The 18,484-nt window shown below is 34.3% G+C and overlaps 2 protein-coding genes across 4 annotated transcripts; both read left to right on the top strand.

Moving 5' to 3' along the window:
* Nucleotides 1–771: 771 nt before the first annotated feature.
* On the top strand, nucleotides 772–1,488 carry LOC143203833 (cuticle protein 3). The gene is made up of 3 exons (XM_076416142.1): nucleotides 772–781; nucleotides 843–1,048; nucleotides 1,102–1,488. The coding sequence occupies exons 1-3, from the start codon at nucleotides 773–775 to the stop codon at nucleotides 1,475–1,477; spliced, it is 591 nt and encodes a 196-aa protein (XP_076272257.1). The 5' UTR covers nucleotide 772; the 3' UTR covers nucleotides 1,478–1,488.
* Nucleotides 1,489–11,229: 9,741 nt separating this feature from the next.
* LOC143204212 (cuticle protein 3) lies at nucleotides 11,230–16,604 on the top strand. 3 transcript variants are annotated; one of them, XM_076416701.1, is made up of 4 exons: nucleotides 11,230–11,362; nucleotides 15,787–15,880; nucleotides 15,949–16,157; nucleotides 16,216–16,604. In XM_076416701.1, the coding sequence occupies exons 1-4, from the start codon at nucleotides 11,354–11,356 to the stop codon at nucleotides 16,549–16,551; spliced, it is 648 nt and encodes a 215-aa protein (XP_076272816.1). In that variant the 5' UTR covers nucleotides 11,230–11,353; the 3' UTR covers nucleotides 16,552–16,604. The 3 variants fall into 3 exon arrangements, with proteins under 3 accessions (XP_076272816.1, XP_076272817.1, XP_076272815.1); XM_076416702.1 differs by lacking the exon at nucleotides 11,230–11,362 and adding an exon at nucleotides 13,389–13,474; XM_076416700.1 differs by lacking the exon at nucleotides 11,230–11,362 and adding an exon at nucleotides 15,205–15,249.
* The last annotated feature ends 1,880 nt before the right edge of the window (nucleotides 16,605–18,484 follow it).

The raw sequence follows: 18,484 nt of genomic DNA, 5'->3' as shown, positions 1-18,484 counted from the left end.
GGGATCATTGCTCATCGTCAACAAAAAGTCGAAAAAGTATACTATTAAACATTAACAAACTGTAAAATCACACTTCTGTAAATTCTATTAAAGCGTTCTTCTATGAGTGTTTTTTATTTTCCGCTTGATGTACGAATTTTTAATTTTCAAAGCTTTTTTACGTCCAATAAGGTGTTTTAGTTCAGTAAAAGTCATCAACAGCGCTCAATGACTTCAGCAATATTCATTTGAAAATTCAATAAAAATCCGAAATCAATCCATTGAATTCGAATGAATATTTCAAATTATATTTTCTCTATAGAAACTTAAATAATATACATCAAAGAAAAATAGATACATGAAATATCTTTAACATAATAACAATTGAATGAGACACAAGGAACAATGAAATATTGTGATTGGATTTTGATGGCAATGATAACTAAACACTCGGCATTATATCGCAATAAAAGCAAATGACACCCAATATATTTTTTGATACACATGATCACCTAACATTTAACCAAAATAGAAAGCAGTTTTGATACGCATATCGGACCGATACATTACAATACATCCGAAGATCAAAGAAGATCAAGAACGTCAGCCGGAACCTTGATCGAATTCCTAATTAGTTACCAATTTCATGCGTCCTTCTTTTATCATTTGATTTCTGATATTTTATAAAGGTGGGGCTCACTGACACCTCGACATGTTTCGTATATAAAAGCGGCCGAGACAAGTGGCATCATCATCAAACCACAAGTGATTTAGTTTGAGTATTACGAACGAGATGAAACAGGTAAAATATTGTTGTTAACGAAAGGAAGGATTTAGCTTAATTTAGATTATTTTTTGTTTAGTTTATTCTGGTCTCCGCCATCTTGGGATTTGCTGCATCAGCAAAACTCCCTAATCTCTACTTGCCAGCTAATCCATCGTTGTCTGGAGGCTCTCTGGGTCCGGCTCAAGCTCCTGCCGGTCCTGCAGGTGCTAGAAGTGGTATTAACCCCCTCAATGATGTCCCAATTTTGAAACTGTCTTCCGAGAATGAAGATGGAACTTACAGGTATGTTGTTAATATTTTGGATAAGTGAAATTATTTGATTTAATGTATAACAGATACAACTACGAAACTGGTAACGGCATCACTGCCGAAGAACAAGGTGAAGCTCGTGGAGACGGTACCAAGGCTCACGGTTCATATTCTTTCACCGCTCCCAACGGTGAACAGATCTCCATCACCTACACCGCCGATGAGAACGGTTTTGTTCCACAAGGATCGGCCATCCCAACTCCACCACCAATCCCAGAAGCGATCCTCAAGGCTTTGGAAGAGAACGCAGCCGCTGAAGCCAAAGGGATCTTCGACGATGGTCTGTACCGCGGTGATGGTTTGGATGATGGTCAGTACAAAGGAGAAGGTTTAGCTGAAGCTGGTGCCTCCGCCAAGGCCTCCCCAGGAGCCTACGCCGCCAACGGTGGCTATCGCTACTAAAACGACCAAGAAACACATACAAAACAATAAAAAAATCATAAACTAAAGATAGTTTTCTTTAAATCCCCCTAGTACATCGTTAAAACTAATTACAGTCATTTTTAATGCCCAAAGACATGTTGAGACATCGAGCTGAAGAGAACACTGACCAAGAGCGAAAGAGTACCTAATTATTCGACCGCGAGAAAGGTTCCTATAATAATTATTTTGACACGATCAATCTTCGGATTGCGAAATCGCAGATGGCCGAGAGATCGGGTACTTTATATCGACGAAAAAAAATCATCTACTACCTCTCATTAACAATTGATTGTTACTTTATATTATATAACCGCGAATGTGGGTTAAAAGACGAGCTGTGCTGAAGACGTTCTGCCGCAATAGTCGCGATTGATGGAATACCATAACATTTGAGATGATCTTTATACATATCTCAAAAAGATGATCTAATATTTCGCTGACCGTTTATGCTTATTATGAAATCATTGTGGTCTATGGGTTTTATACACCGTATTACCATTGTGGTACGATATTGATGTGGTACAAGAAGACGGTCTTAGTATAATAAATCAAAAAGCCTAGTCAAGAAATAAAAGAGACCTTATATATTCGGTAATACAATATTGGCAATTGCATAAAATTGACTGAGCTGATGTGAAAGTGGCGGAATATAATTAAGAATAATTTATATATATATTTTAAAATCACTTTTTACCAACAAGGGTTTATCAGAACTGGACCTACAGTTTAACGAGGGCTCCGAACCACGGTCTCCGGCATTGAACCTATCCACTGACGAATGACCAACTTAGAAATCACCCCAGAAGACATCCCGTCTTACCCAGCCTGGTTGCTGGCGTGACTGGGATTATTTTCCTTGTCCCGATTTTGCACTCTTGCCTAAGGACCAGCACAAATATTAACCAATCACAAACATACATTTACGATCACGTCCCAGCAAGATTCCATACCGCGACTATCGCAACGTTAGGTAAACCGTCCTACCGCCTTTACCACGGCGACAACCAAGCCGGCTAAGATTAATTAAATGTTATTTAAATTGATATACAATCTTGTACAAAGCATAAATAAATATTATTACTAGTCGTTATCGGCGACTAGCGGCGAATTCGGAGACATGGATACCAGTTACCCATTTCTGCACGCAGTTTAAGGCGAATTTTGGAAACTGATTTGAAAACGTCCCGTACATTTCAATTAGTTCAAAAATTGCTACCGAGAGATCCTGATCAACGAGTTGAGTACAGTAATGCAATCCTAAGGCTGTCTGGTGAAATATACAGTCAATAAACAGAACAGTCGGTTTTGGTGAACACAGTATCCTTAATTAAATAATGAAATATTATTGCATCCACTAAAAAAAAACTCGATGGTGTTGCATTCATACGGGAAACATCATTGGTCCCTATTTTTTTTTAAATAACCAAGGTGTTGCAGTTACTGTTGTTACTGAACAGTACCAAGACATGATTCAGCAAGATGGGGTCACAGCATACACAGATCGTTCAACAATTCAATCAATGAATGATATTTTTTTAAGACTAATTTCGCAAAGGGGCGATTTAGCACGACCATCCAAATCTCCGGATTTAACGGCACCAGACTTTTTTATAGGGCTTTTAAAAATAAAAAGTGAATAAGCCCCAAACGATTCAACATCTTAAAGACAATATTCGTCACGAAATTGAAGAAATTCAGCCTCAGATGTTACAGGATGTCATGAAAACGATGCCGAAAGTTGCATAGTCAATCGCGGTCATTATTTAGCCGATATCATTTTTCTATCATAACGAAAAAAAATTTAAAGACCAAGTAAACTTTTTATGAAAACTAAACTTACTTATCTTTTCTTTGAGCAAATTTATAGGCAATCAAAATGGTAGCAGGACTTTTGCACGTTATATTGTATTGATAACGTTAGAAAATATTACCTTTAGAAAGAGAGGGTAGTGGTTTTATGCATATCTGGTATTTGAAATCTAGTTCATAAAAAGCCACTTATAACATCGACATTCTAAACAATTAACGCGTTATTTGAATCAAAGAAATAGGTGTTACCGATAGCAACCTCTAAATCGAATCCGTCTCACTAAAAAATAGCCAATTAATACAATTTATTAGCGTCAGGTGGCGAGGCGTCGATTTGCTTCTCGTATTCGCGCGACCATTCCGTCGAATTTTTGGGGAAAAGAAGAACCGCCCGAAGCTAGACGCCAGCCAAGGATGTACCGATGCCGTTGTGGAAGATCTAGATTCCTCGCGAAGGTTGATCATGGCTTCGATAGTGGCTTTTTATCGGTTAATTGTGCTTAATTAGCTACGATAAACGGTAGGATGTGTAGGCGAAGATGGAAATGTCAGAGTTAAATATTAAAATTAAGTGCTCCGTTAAAATGTGTGTGTTTTTTCGGTTGTTTCAAATTACCGTTGTTATTGAAAAACAACGCTGCTTGGCAAATTAACGATCTTTCGGCTGATCTAGTTAGTAATATTTATGTAGATAAGGAGCTCGATGTTCTCGAAGGTTCCTCGATTAATAATACTGTTTTAATTGGACGACATTTTACATCAAAATATGTCGAGAACCATCAGATATTAGATCTAGGAAAGGCTAAAATAATGTTTGAATGATAAACGAAGAAGTTTTAGATTAATTTTATTAATTGTTTCGTGTCAGTCGTGAAATATTGGGACTTTTTATAGGTTTCAAGTTTATTGCAGCCATTATCACGTGAACGAATGTAGCAGGCTAATAAAACCTGTAGTGATTATAAAAAGTTTTATGCTGAATCGAATAGTACTATAGTTTTACAAATTATTTAGATCTCAAATCAATTAATAGGTCAATTGTAATGTCTCCGGCCTGACATATAGATGGCGCTACTAGAATTAAATCCATATATTTTTTAGTTACCCCTAACCCTCAAAAGATGCGTGTATAAATTTAACAACTGTCGGATCATTACTTTGTGAATTATAGCATTTTTAGTGAAGCAACTTTTGTTATTGTGAAAAAAAAATAGATAAAATATTGCCTTTGGTAAAAAATATAGTTGAAGCAAAAACTTTCGCGTGTTGAAAAAATATTGGTTTTTAGACGTGGTGAAATAAGCACCGAAGACTGTGAACACAACGGATGCCCAAAAGAGGTTGTTACCGATGGAAATATTTAAAAAATCCACAAAGTGATTTTGAGTAACCGTAAATTGAAATTGAATGAAATATCAGGCACTCTAAATATATCAACTAAACGTGTACATCATATCATTCTGTGCAAAGTGGGGGCCGCGCGAGCTCACTTTTGACCAAAAACAACGAATATTTGGGTATAAGAAAGCTCTGTGCAAAATGGGGACCGCACGAGCTGACACGATGAACCCGCTCCAAAGCGTGGAAAAACGCAACAGTCGGCTGGTAAGGTTATGGCGTCTGTATTTTGGGAAGCGCATGGAATAATGTTTATTGATTACCTTGGAAAAGGAGGACCATCAACAGCGACTATTACATAGCGTTATTGGACCGCTTGAAGGACGAAATCGCCGAAAAACGGCGTTGAAGGAAAAGAAAGTGCTGCTTCACCAAGACAACGCACCGTGTCACAAGTCAGTGAAAACGATGGCAAAAATCCATGAATTTGGCTTCGAATTGCTACCTGATTCACAGTATTCTCCAGATCTGCCCCCCAGCAACTATTTCCTGTTCTCAGATCTCAAAAGAATGCTCGCTGGGAAGAAATTTTCGTCGAATGAAGAGGTAATCGCAGAAACTGGGGCCTATTTTGAAGCAGATAACAAATCGTACTACAAAAATGCTATCGAAAAGTTGGATGGTCGCTATAACCAGTCGTAATCAACGGTTGATGAAATCCTTTACCGTCAGATTTTTTGCTGTGATGAAAAATGAATCTACTATAATAATTCAAAGCCTAACATATGATCAATATCAGTTGCAAAACAGAATATCCACAGATTCAAGCTTATACTGTATAATATTGGATGGAGCCGAAAAAGTCGGGTTACAACCTTCCAGTCTGCTACACGTACATCAACACCACGGTACGTATCAAAATACTTATATGATTAAAATAAAAATTTCTAGCCCATCCAACAAACTACGAGTATTTGCTAGTGACATAAAAAATGCTGACAGGACACTGTTTTTAATAAGAAATTCATCCAAATTAATGTTAATTACAATCATTAATTCCTATTATAACCCTTGATCTGAACTGTCACTGGTTGGTGAAACTAAGACAAGAACTATTTTGTTTACTTGTAATCTAATATTAGTTAACCGAAAAGTTTTCTGGAGGAGGGACCTCTAATAAAAGACAACATAAAACTGAGGTTGCAATTACCCACTAATATTAGGAATAAGAAAGAAAAAAGGGGGTGTGGTTAAACCAGAAAGCAATCTAGAGATGTATTAAAGAGAATGTTGTATGAGAATGATAGTAAACCAAGATATCGACTAGACCAAAATGAAAAACCAAAAGTAACAATTATCATAATTGTGTATAAATGTACACGTAACAAAAATGTATTAATTCACAGATAAGAAGGAGGTTGTAAAATGTAAAAATTAAAGTGTCTGAGGCAGGCCAGTGTTAAACGACATTAGTTAGACCTATACCTATTAGACCTCATCCTATACCATGAGAATGATAATTGATTGAGCAAAAAGATTAAAGAGACAAAAGTTAAGAAAAATTCTGATGAAATTCTAGTCAGCTTGAAGACTCAATCACAAATCCCTATAATATCAGTAGTTGGATAAGAATTTTAAAGACTAGAATAATTAAAATAGTAATATTATTAGAATAAGAAACCAAGAAAGAAAAAAAAAATTTCTTTCAAAGATGACAAATGATGCTGAATGACAACTAGGGCTACAATAACAATATATATGCTGGTCTCTATTTATTACAGATTTCTCAGAGATCTATACAATATAGTGCTGGCACCAAAGATTTCACTGAGAAGGGTATTCGTACAGACATACCTTAACTGAACGGTTCATTCTCTTTGTAACAGGAAATATGTCATTTATATTTCAGCAAAACAAAGCTTATTTATGAATATTATTATAGAAATGTCTAATGCTAGATTATTTATTGTAAATCCCTCAAAATTAACCACAGTCCAGGAAGAGTCTTTAATTTACATATTATTATTTCTCTATATGAATCAATCATAGATATTTGGTATGGTACGCGAAGAGGACAGTGAAACATTAACAAAAATCAATAAACTCTTTGACGGTCCACCCTGTACGCCACTTATTTCGATGTATAGTTCGATGTGGTCCGATCTGAAAACGTAAATTGGGTGGTGAATGTGCATCCGCGACCTCCAAGAGCGCCATCAATCACGGACGTAATCCGCGTTACAGAAGACGAACGCAGAACATCACGCGTCAGATTCACTTTTTCTAGCGAAGGACTAATTTTAATTGGATTTTTATAAATACGGCGCCTTCGCCAATTCATCGAAACACCTCATCCATCCACCATTGCCGCTCGTTCTTCAAACCGCTCGACAAGTGCACGTCAACGAAACCGTCACGCTATTTTATTGGGCTCGGTTTCCCTCTCCGGTCGTCCGAGGCAATTGATTGTGAGAATCGTTTTTTTTTTTGTAAGCCATAGTAAAAAAAAGTGTGCGGCTCTTATTTTGAAATAACGTAAATTTTTGTATACTATTCGGTGTCGGGCTCGGGTACTATGGGAATCGGATGATTTGACGGTTGCCGATATTATGTAAAAGATTTATGCATCCACTTTTTTGTCGAATTATTATTTTTAATGACATAGAAAGGAAAAATGGTTTTCGAAACTTTCAACATCACCCAGTAACCTTGGAGTTGGTTTTGGTGGGTTTATTTTCGATAATAACCGACAGAAAATTGACCCTGTATATAATTAGGGAAATATGAATGTATATTTTTAAGGTTAACCAAGCTTAAAATGAGATAATATTTGAGCTATCTCTCATTCAACATGACATAACTATTCCACATCTACTTTATCATATATATCTTATTTATTTATTAGTAGAATGTTACTGATATCATTCCTATAATATTTTATTTCTGTTACTTCTGGTTCTACATCCTGGACAATATTCTTAATACACATTAACTTCATACACACTGATTTACTCTTAGTTTGTTCAATAGTAAAAGTCGTAATCTTGTCATGATGATATTTTCTGTTTGTGATATATTACTCACCTGACAAGTATATAAAGAACCGACCGTAGGACACTAGTTTCACTAGTGTGTAGTTTGTAACAGGTCAATTGAAAAATCCCCTGCCTACCATAGTAAAACTCATTTTTTGGCAAAATTAGTCTTTTTTATTCAACATAATTCCCTTCAAGGATGATATACTGAGTATAGCGACCCTCCAACTTTTCGATACCATTTTTGTAATACGATTTATCTTTTGCTTTAAAATAGCCCTCAGTTTCGACGATCATTTCTTCATTCGACGAAAATTTCTTCCCAGCCAGCATTCTTTTGACATCTGAGAACAGGAAATAGTCTTTTAGGACCAGATCTGGAGAATACGGTGAATGAGGAAGCAATTCGAATCCCACTTCATGGATTTTTGTCATTCGTTTTCACTTACTTGTGACATGATGATCTTCAAATGCTGCCGTTTTTCGGCGATTTCGTCCTTCAAACAGTCCAATAACGCTATGTAATAGTCGGTGTTGATGGTCCTTCCTTTTTCAAGGCAGTTAATAAAGATTATTCCATGCGCATACCAAAATACAGACGCCATAACCTTGACAACCGACTGTTACGTTTTCCCACGCTTTCGAGCGGGTTCATCGTGTGCTTGGATGACTGTCGATTAGACTTCAGAGTGAAATGATGGAGCCATGTTTCACCCATTGTCACATATCGACGCAAAAACTCGAGTTTATTACGCTTGATCATCTTCAAACACTGCTAGGATTCATCAACTCCTTTTTGTTCTGATCAAAAGTGAGCTCGCGCGACACTCACTTTACACAGAACTTTCTCATACCCAAATATTCGTGAATGATATGATGTACACGTTCAGTTGATATCTTTAGAGTGTCTGCTGTTTCATTCAATTTCAATTTACGGTCATTCAAAATCATATTGTGGATTTTTTTAATGTTTTTTTCGGTAACAATCTCTTTTGGGCAACACTGTCTTCGATGCTCATTTCACCACGTCTAAACTTATCATACCAATCCTTGATGGTTGATTTTCCTAAGGAAATATCTGGAAACTCGGCGTCAAGCCAACTTTTTGCTTCAACTATATTTGTTTATTTTGCTTCAACGAAATTCCTTTTTATCCATTTTTTTCATAATAACAAAGGTTGCTTCACTCAAAATGCTATAATTCACAAACTAATGATCCGACAGCTGTCAAATTTATACGCGCATCTTTTGAGGGTTAGGGCTATCTAAAAAACAGATGAATTTAATTCTAGTAGCGCCATGTATGAGTCCGGCCGGGGGCTTTTAAATTTACAGTTGTGTTCCCTTTTGTCTGACTCTAAACATTCTGGCTGATATACGAACGTCTGAAAACGTATTGTATTGTTTTGGCAACATTTCCTCAAGCTTATAGATTCTTCATGTTATATCTTATCAAAAACGTCCTCTAAAAATATAGTAAAATTTGCCTTTTCGTATGCTTTATCAGTGATATCTGTGTCTCTACACACCTGATCAATTATTGAATGCTTGTTTATAAAGCCAAACCGATGCACAGGTATCAGATTTCTCTTTCTGATTGTTATTTTTAGCCTTTGTAACAGGAGTTTTTCTATCTTTAGATTTATTAGCACTTAGCCAAGTTGTTATACACTTATGCAAGTATATTTCCTGAATTTTTACAATCACTGACTAATAAATGATATTCAAATTCATTTTCATTTGATCAGAATCTTCATTTACAACAGAAAATCTATAATTAGCGCTATAATGAATTAGCTGTAATTCTAAGAAATCGGGTTTACCAAAGATCACTACGTGTAATTTTAAGGTTTACCTAGATACATGAATTTCAACTATTCTCAATTACAGTTATCGTGCTTTCTCACACCCAAGATTGTTGAACATATTGTTCTACCAGGATCAGTCATTACGTAAGCTGAACATTAAATATTCCATTTTAGAAAACAGGCAAAGTAGGGAAAAATTATTGTAAACACTGTAGGGTTCAAAAAAATGTGATCTGTTGGCCTAAATCGACTGATGAAAACGATGTTTTCGAAACAGCTTTTGAAATCAGGAAATACACAGAAGACTGTACAAAATAGTACACAAAAATGACAATAACAACAAACAATAAAACAATAAACAGATATAATAAAATAAACAGTAAAATATATAAAACAACATATTATGTTTCCTGCAGTTTTATATCGATAATCTATCAATTATCAATATATTTCATAGAATACATCAATTTTTTAGAATAACTAAGATACAACTATAATAATTGCAAATCTAGTTGCTACATTTAAAATTATTTACGGTGTATTCAAATTACCTAACATTTAAATGCTGCTACTGAAGATTAAGACAGCGATATTAAATAATATATGATCCTGTTTATTGACAAATATTATTTGCCTTCTTACCAATTTGAGAAATACTAATATTTATACGAATATATTAGCATAAATAATCAATATTTACGATAAACAACTCAGGCGCAATGAACATGACCCTTTTTCGATGAAAATTATATCAACTGATGGAAATCAGACAAAATTAGTAGTTTATTAGAACTGGATAGGGTTAACCACCTTGTTTTAATTTTTTAATAGGTTTATGTATGGATAACCTCAAGAGAAACCTCATTCACATAACTAGCCGAATTATTGCGAATTAATATCTCGATATCTTAAATGATCAAGTTCTTACTATTACTAGCTTATTGCCTCCGAACACTGCCATATTCCATGATGATAAAGCGCCCAAACAGATAGCCAAAGAGGTTCAATCTGGCTGTGAAGGAATGAAGGAACATCAGAATATCGTCAAACATCTTCCCTGACCAGCAAAATTGTCAGTGTGTTGTTTCTTTCTATTTCCAAAATAATTGAAACCATTGGCGGACGTTTTGCTGTAAGAATGGGACAACATTTTGTTGGGAACTATTCTGACACTCTACGATTGTATTCCGTGAAGAATTACAGTTTATTTAAAGACAACTATTAGTTTAATGAGTTATTAATAAATAAATATTATATATATATCAGGTGCTCATATTAATTTGTCCATCCCTTGTATATAAAACATACTTCTATTAAAACGCAATACAATGTAATACGGACTAAATCTTTATACATAAAAATGTGAAGAAAACAATTTATAACTGCTTATTTCTTCAACAGCAATTCATTCAATTAATTTACATTGTCATAACAAACAGGAACCGATAAAAGAAACTTGCTTTCAACGATTCAATGGATATCGTCCAAAAACGACAGAAAATCTTTATAAAAATTAATTAAATTATTGATATTTATTAAAAAATGTTATTACACATTACGAATGGCTTTTGTTCCTCACCAAAAGTGTCAGTTGCGTCAGAAATAAGATCATCTCCAAGACAGCTCCGGGGCAAACCGTAACCAAGATCTAGATCGAGCCGGTGGTCGCGTCTCTCTCTTTCCCACTGCTCTTCTCTCTCCGCTTCTGCGGCGACCATCGTGAGGTAACATGAATGAAGCACCGAAACTGTTGCAATTGCGCCTGAAGAAACGCCTTTAGTGGGGTGGTCTCTTCTGTATAAAAACCAATTGCCAAATTTTCAGTTCATCACACACATATAGTGCAGTGTACAATTATCAGCGAGATGAAACAAGTAAGAAGCCTGTCGATCTGTAGCAAGCATCAATTTTCTATTTAATTGAATTAATATTTGTAGTAATTTTCTTGTCAACTCCTTAATAACTTAATTTATTATTAGAATGTTCGATAATTAACACATACACTAATTAATTTTGAATGTACCATAATTAGTTAACACTTGCATGTCATTTTTGTAATTAAATTACACTGATTGTGCATGTAAAATACTATAAAATAATATAGCTCCAGTAGCATGTTAATAATTAACGTTCACATCTATTAACAGCATGAGTACACATCAACTATATCTAAATTAACAGTCTGTTAACTCATTAATTATTTTTTACTAACATTGCATGATGTATTTCCTCGTTTCCATACTTAAACCACTGTTGTTGCATGAAATTAAGTAGTTAGTAGTCTAATGTTAAATATTCTTTAATTTTTGCATATTATTTCAAATAATTTACCTTTGTATAGATGCAAAAAAAATTATGAAAATTTAATACCTAATACAAAAAATTAATACTCAATATTTTTACCTCAAATTATTCGAAAATTGTACTGCTATTTAAGTGTTTTTAATCAATTGAATGATAATTAATTGCAGAATATGTGAGATTTATTTTTAAAAGACTACCTTTGAAATGATTAAAATAATAAGTCTTGTTCACTAGTCTAATAAGTATTTTGTCATACGAGGTAAGATGAAAAAATCGACTATAGTTAAAAGATGTATTATTAATATTATCTAAAAAAAACTTAGTATAAATATTTAATAAATAATCAGAGTTAAATTGAAGGGTTCTCTACTTTTCTTAAACTAAAAAAAAAACGAACTTAGTATTGTATTGAAATATTAATCATTGTCGAATAGTTGATAAAAATAGTCAAATAAAAATATTAAAAAATAAATGTATAGTCGATGATCAATATATATTTAGAACATTTTAGCTCTTATCGTAAAATCGTCTTATCACTAAAAGATTGGCTTTTTGTTAAACTCGAAAATAATTAAAATAAAACGGGTTTTTGTATATAAAAATACACTTATTTCACATTTTTTTCCTGTTAATATCAACCCCAAAATCATATTCTAATTTAAAAGTTTATAATAGATTCTGATTCATAATAGATGTAACTGTATGTGGTGAATAACAAAACAAATTGTGTGTTTTATTATGTTATAATATCTAGAAGTAATTAAAATAAATTAAATTTTTATACTAAAATACATATTTTTCATTCAGTATTACTGCATTAATAGTTCTGGTAACTTTTGTCAAACTTTTTTGGCTTTTATCGGGATTTTTTTTAAATATTTTTATATTTATTTATGTCTTTCAATATTATAAATAATTGCAATTTAGTAGCTTTATTTAATAATAGAATTAACTAATTTTTATTTAAGAGAATCATTTCAAAAATAAATACATAGATGGGTTTACGATATTGTTGATATTAAAATTAATTACTGTAGCAATCCTCAACTCTCATTTACGTTGTAAAATCATTAAATAATCAAAGTAAAATCAATAATCCACATATATTTCGAGCACGATAGCTGTATTTCTGAGTATATTGTAATTGTTTGGTAGATAATTCTCGTTAGTTATATTTTTCCTTAATCAGTGTGCTATTTGAGGTAATCTTTTCGAAAAGAAATTCATAGATAGATTGCGATATTGTTCATATTCATATTAATAACTGTAGCAATCCTCAACTCTCATTTTCATTGAAAATCATTAAATAATCAATGTAAAATCAATAATCTACATATATTTCGAGCACGATAGTTTTATTTTTGAATATATTATAATTTTTGGTAGATAATTCTAATGAGCTAATGATATTTTTATTTAATCAGATCGCTAATTAAGATAATCCTTTCAAAAACAAATGCATATTACGCACACACCTTCGTCCATTTCGCAACCACCGTTCTTCGCCAGTTTCCCACGGTCATATTAGAATTTTTTACACCAGCTCATGCAATAAATACAACCACCCGTAAGTTGTTCAAAACTAAGTCGCGCGCATCTGAATCTTCACGATCTCAGCCGGGCAATTATCTCGCCGTACATGGCGGGTGATTCGCGGCCTAAGCCACTCCGTTGACTGAATGGTACGTATGATGTTTACATAAGTCCGCGTTGCATCGATTCCATTTGGCTAATGGCATTATTAAATGTTAGAAAATATAATTTTTACCGCGTTCTCATTTCTACCGGTTGCCAAACTTTTAGAAACCGTGTCAAGATGGCGTAGCTGCGTCTTCTCTGCCATCATCGCCATCATTATCATCATAGCACTTCCTCGTTATTATTTTTCCATTTCCACCCGAATCGGATTCTAATTAGAAATTTCACTTGAGGTTTCATTTTCTCGTCGAACAAGTTGTTTCTAAATATCACCCGGGCACAAGTAGGGATTACGTTATTGTATTTAATAAATAAAAGTAGTAAAATCAAATTTAAATGTTATATAACAATACAATCACAACAATTTCATGAAATCATCATAAATAGTGAGTTGAGGAAAAATAGTTTTCAGTTATTTACTTTATGTTATATTTGGTAAACCCACTATCCTGTCACTGCAGAACTTCTGAGATTTGTAGTCAATAAACTGAATCAAGTTATTTCTACAAGCCTACTCTGAAGTTACATATATAGCATTAAAATATAAATAATAATGTTTTTTAGTCTGTTTTTTATCGGTCAGTCCTACTATTCTTTTAATTATCTGCTTTTAACAATTTAATGGAACCAAATGAGAGCCAAACTTAATGGAATTCATGATTACAAAGCCAAGAAACGCTTCTCAGCGTCACGTTGCTTGATCACGTGAACATCAAACATTATTTTCGTTAAATTAATATGTTTGTATTGTAACTGTCTATGATATATGTGTTTAATGGACAGTTTTGTATACCATCGTCATTAAAAATTAATTAATTTATATGAATATTGTATCTGAATATATAAGTTTTTAACATAAATCAGTTTTTTTTATATATACGAAACAAACCCCAAAAGAAATTACATCAATGCAAATAGAAAGTCATAGTTTAGAACAGATTTAATTGATAAAAACATTATATAGACCTAATCATGTTCAACGTTCATTATAAGCTAGTATAAAATCATAACAATATCACTACTGTCATCTATTTCATATACCAACATCATTAAATAGTACTGTCAGTTACAAGTAAAACCACCTGCTCTGATGTCTTGATACATATTTCCTGTCTATACAATCACAATATATTTGAAAACATGTTAAATAGCAAATGGTTTATGTTTCGACTACTACTTACTGCTACTATCATCTACATTTTGTTTCAATACTAATAATACTAATTATTACATAGGTGTAAATAAGTATCATTAACCAGTGTTCTTATTATAAATTGCCAATTTTAATGAAACCTGTAAATCTAATCAGTACCATTTAAAGCTATCATCATAAATATCAGACTTAAGTACCAAAATATTAGTGCCTATTTGCTAGAATAATGCATCTGGATCTAAAACTGGTGCTTAATCATCTTTGACAGCCAAAACCGTCAAGTATCACGATTTATTTTATATTAGCTATGTATGTTTAATGAACAATAATATAAAGGCATGATTTGTTTTAATATATACGTTTATTAAACATCTGTTATATGATAATAAACATCTGCTTTTGCGTCAGTATCATTAAAAACATGTGTTGATTTTATGTTTAATATATGTTCCTAGCTATCTCTTTGCTTATTTTTATAAATATCGGTTAATTTTTTTCAATCTGAAGCGAATGATGATATACGCTGCCTAACATATATTAATAGTAACACAACCAACCAATCAAACAAACAACAACATGAAGAAAAAGCATATCTCACTAAACTTGGTAATAATTATATATTTAGCAGATTATATTTAATAGATTTAATCGAGAACAACATTACATAAATCTTATCGTTCAACATTTGCGACATAATATCTAATATTATGTAAATGTTAGTAAAATATAATAATATAATTAGAGAAACACTCACTAACATCTGCATCATACACCAGCATCCTTAAACAACATTTTTATTATGTATCAAACATTTAACATCTACTCTGATGTAGTGATGCATACTTCCTGCCAATATATACAATACATTATTGAGTAAATGAATAACATTAGATTTTAAAAAATTTCCACGAAGATTTCAAACCTTACTGCATGTAATATGGACATAACTATCTTGTTTGGTCACTCATACTAATAATTATCAGTTTTCTAGTTAATAGTTTTGTAGGAATATGTTCAACACTTACATAGCAGTTCATCTAAAATTTAATCGAATGTAAGAAATGCCACCTGAGAATAAACACCCCATATATCTGTGCATGTTATCATCATATATATATATATATATATATATGGCAATTCTAGGTAGCACTTTTCATTGCCTTCTTCGGCTTTGCTGCCTGTGGCAGATTAGACAGCCAGTACCTGCCACCAAACAACGCTGCTAACCAATACCACGGTAATATTATCTCAGTACTCTCATGAACTACAAAATGTTCTTCATGCCACGTTATTTACTGCTCGCAGGTGGCGCTCCAAACGCCTACCCAGGACCCGGTGGATCCGGAGGCGCCGGCGGCCAATACCCCAAGAACGCCAACAACGACATCCCCATCTTGAAGCTCGACAACCAAAACGAAGGTGACGGTCGCTACCAGTACGCTTTCGAGACCGGCAACGGTATCCAGGCTCAACAGCAAGGAAGCAGCTACGATGACGCAGGCAGTCAGATCCAGGTACCATCCCCGATCTCCCACAAAACACCTTTGTCTAATCCGTCGATTTTTCGCGCAGGGCTCTTACTCCTACACCTCTCCCGAAGGAGAACAGATCCAGATCAACTATCAAGCCGACGGTAACGGTTACCAGGCCCAGGGAAGCCACATCCCCACCCCACCACCAATCCCGGAGGAAATCCAGAAGGCCATCGAACAGAACTTGGCCGACGAAGCTCGCGGTGTCGTAGATGATGGTCAGTACAGGCCGGAATACGAAGGCGGAGCTGGAGCTGGTGGCGCAGGAGCTGGAGGTTACCAAGGAGGTAATGCCTATCGTGGCGCCGCCAACAACCAGTACATCCCACCAAGTGCCGGACAACAAGGAGGAAGACAAGGAGGCTATAAATATTAAGTTAACTTATTGTACATATATATTTAATTACTCAAATAAATGTGATAGATAAATGTATTTGTCTTTATTACTTAATCCGTACTAAAATCATATCTAGTAAATAAACATTTTGCTGTGAAATAGGGTAACGAACACACTGAACCACATCTAATATATTCAGGTATTTCACAGGGCACTCTCCTTGATCCTCTGTATACCTCTACTGTGGCAACATTATCACCTCGCTCAAACTCAACATCAACCACAAAGAACCCCTAAGTTCATCTCACCAAAACCTTTTTATGGTTGAAAACATAGCGCATCAGGACGAATTACGCTAAATATGTTCACATGACGTTCACCCCGTGTAAAAGAACTTGTCCTTCAGTGAATAATAATCATAATAATCACCAAACACTTTTCAGCATCACCTTGCTTGATCACGTGAACATCAACCATTGTTTTGATTAAATTACTATATTATATACACCAATCTACTGGCGTTGCCAACCTTGCGTGGTGGCCTAAAGGGTCGTAGCCGTCGCTACAAAATTTTCGAATAAGCTAAACTGCATGCTCTGTTATCTTTTCTTCAGAGGTTTCAAAATATGCTGTGTATCCTTGTATTACATCTCCAATAAACTATAACCCCTGGAACCGATAATGAATTTAATCGAATGAAGAGTAATATGAAAGAGTGTCAATACATCCGAATGCTCTCGCCAAATAATTAAATGTGCGCGATGTCGGTGAAGTTGCCTAGGAACATTTACTACCATCCTAACTGACTAATAGACACAGAATATTTTTAGAAAAACATAGAGTAATAATTAAATTAAATTCTAGTTTATCAGTTTATACAGATTACTTACAGAAGTGATCTTGTAGATGTTATTACAAAATGTAAGTCAGATAAGATATTTATGGTCCATTGGGGAGATTTGTTAAATACTAGAAGAATAAAGAAATGTATATATTTCATGATTATTTTTTTACTTTAACAGGTCAATTGAAAAGTCCCCGACCTGACATATAGATGGCCCTACTAGAATTGGATCAAAAATGTGGTTGAGTTGAAGCAAAAACTTGGCTTGATGCCGAGTTTGCGGACACTGTCCCAGGAAAATCACCCATCAAGGATTGGTATGCTAAGTTTAGACGTGGTGAAATGAGCACCAAAGACAGTGAACGAGTGGACGCCCAAAAAAAGTTGTTACCGAAGAAAACATTTAATAAATCCACAAAATTATTTTGAATGACCGTAAATTGAAATTGAATGAAATAGCAGACCCTCTAAAGATATCAGTTGAACGTGTACATCATATCATTCACGAATATTTGGGTATGAGAAAGCTCTATGCAAAGTGGGTGATGATTCGTTTGAAGATGATCAGGCGTAATAAACCCGAGTTTTTGCATCGGTATGTGACAATGGATGAAGCATGGCTCTATCATTTCACTCCGAAGTCCAATCGACAGTAATCCAAGTGGCCTGCATACGATGAACCTGCTCCAAAACGTGGGAAAACGCAAAAGTCGACTGGCAAGGTTATGGCGTCTGTATTTTGGGATGCACATGGAATAATTTTCATTGACTACCTTGAAAAAGGAAGAACTATCAACAGCGACTATTACATAGGACATACATACATATTACATTACATTACTACTATTACATTGCTATTACATAAGGGCGAAGTCGACGAAAAACGGCCGCATTTGAAGAAAAAGAAAGTGCTGCTTCAACAAGACAATATACCGTGTTACAAGGCAGTGAAAATGATGGCAGAAATCCATGAATTCAGGTTCCAACTGCTTCCTCATGCACCGTATTCTCCAGATCAAGCCCCCAGCGACTATTTCCTGTTCTCAGATCTCAAGAGAATGCTCGCTGGGAAAAAATGTTCGTCGAATGAAGAGGTGATCGCCGAAATTGAGGCCTATTTTGAAGCAA

This window comes from Rhynchophorus ferrugineus, unplaced genomic scaffold (genome assembly GCF_030347505.1).
Source record: "Rhynchophorus ferrugineus isolate W39M unplaced genomic scaffold, kcgeb_rfMv2 rfM10, whole genome shotgun sequence".
In the NCBI taxonomy this organism is placed as follows: Eukaryota; Metazoa; Arthropoda; class Insecta; order Coleoptera; family Curculionidae; genus Rhynchophorus; species Rhynchophorus ferrugineus.
Note: the sequence above shows the minus strand (reverse complement) of the source record. Positions and strands in the feature narration are given on the sequence as shown.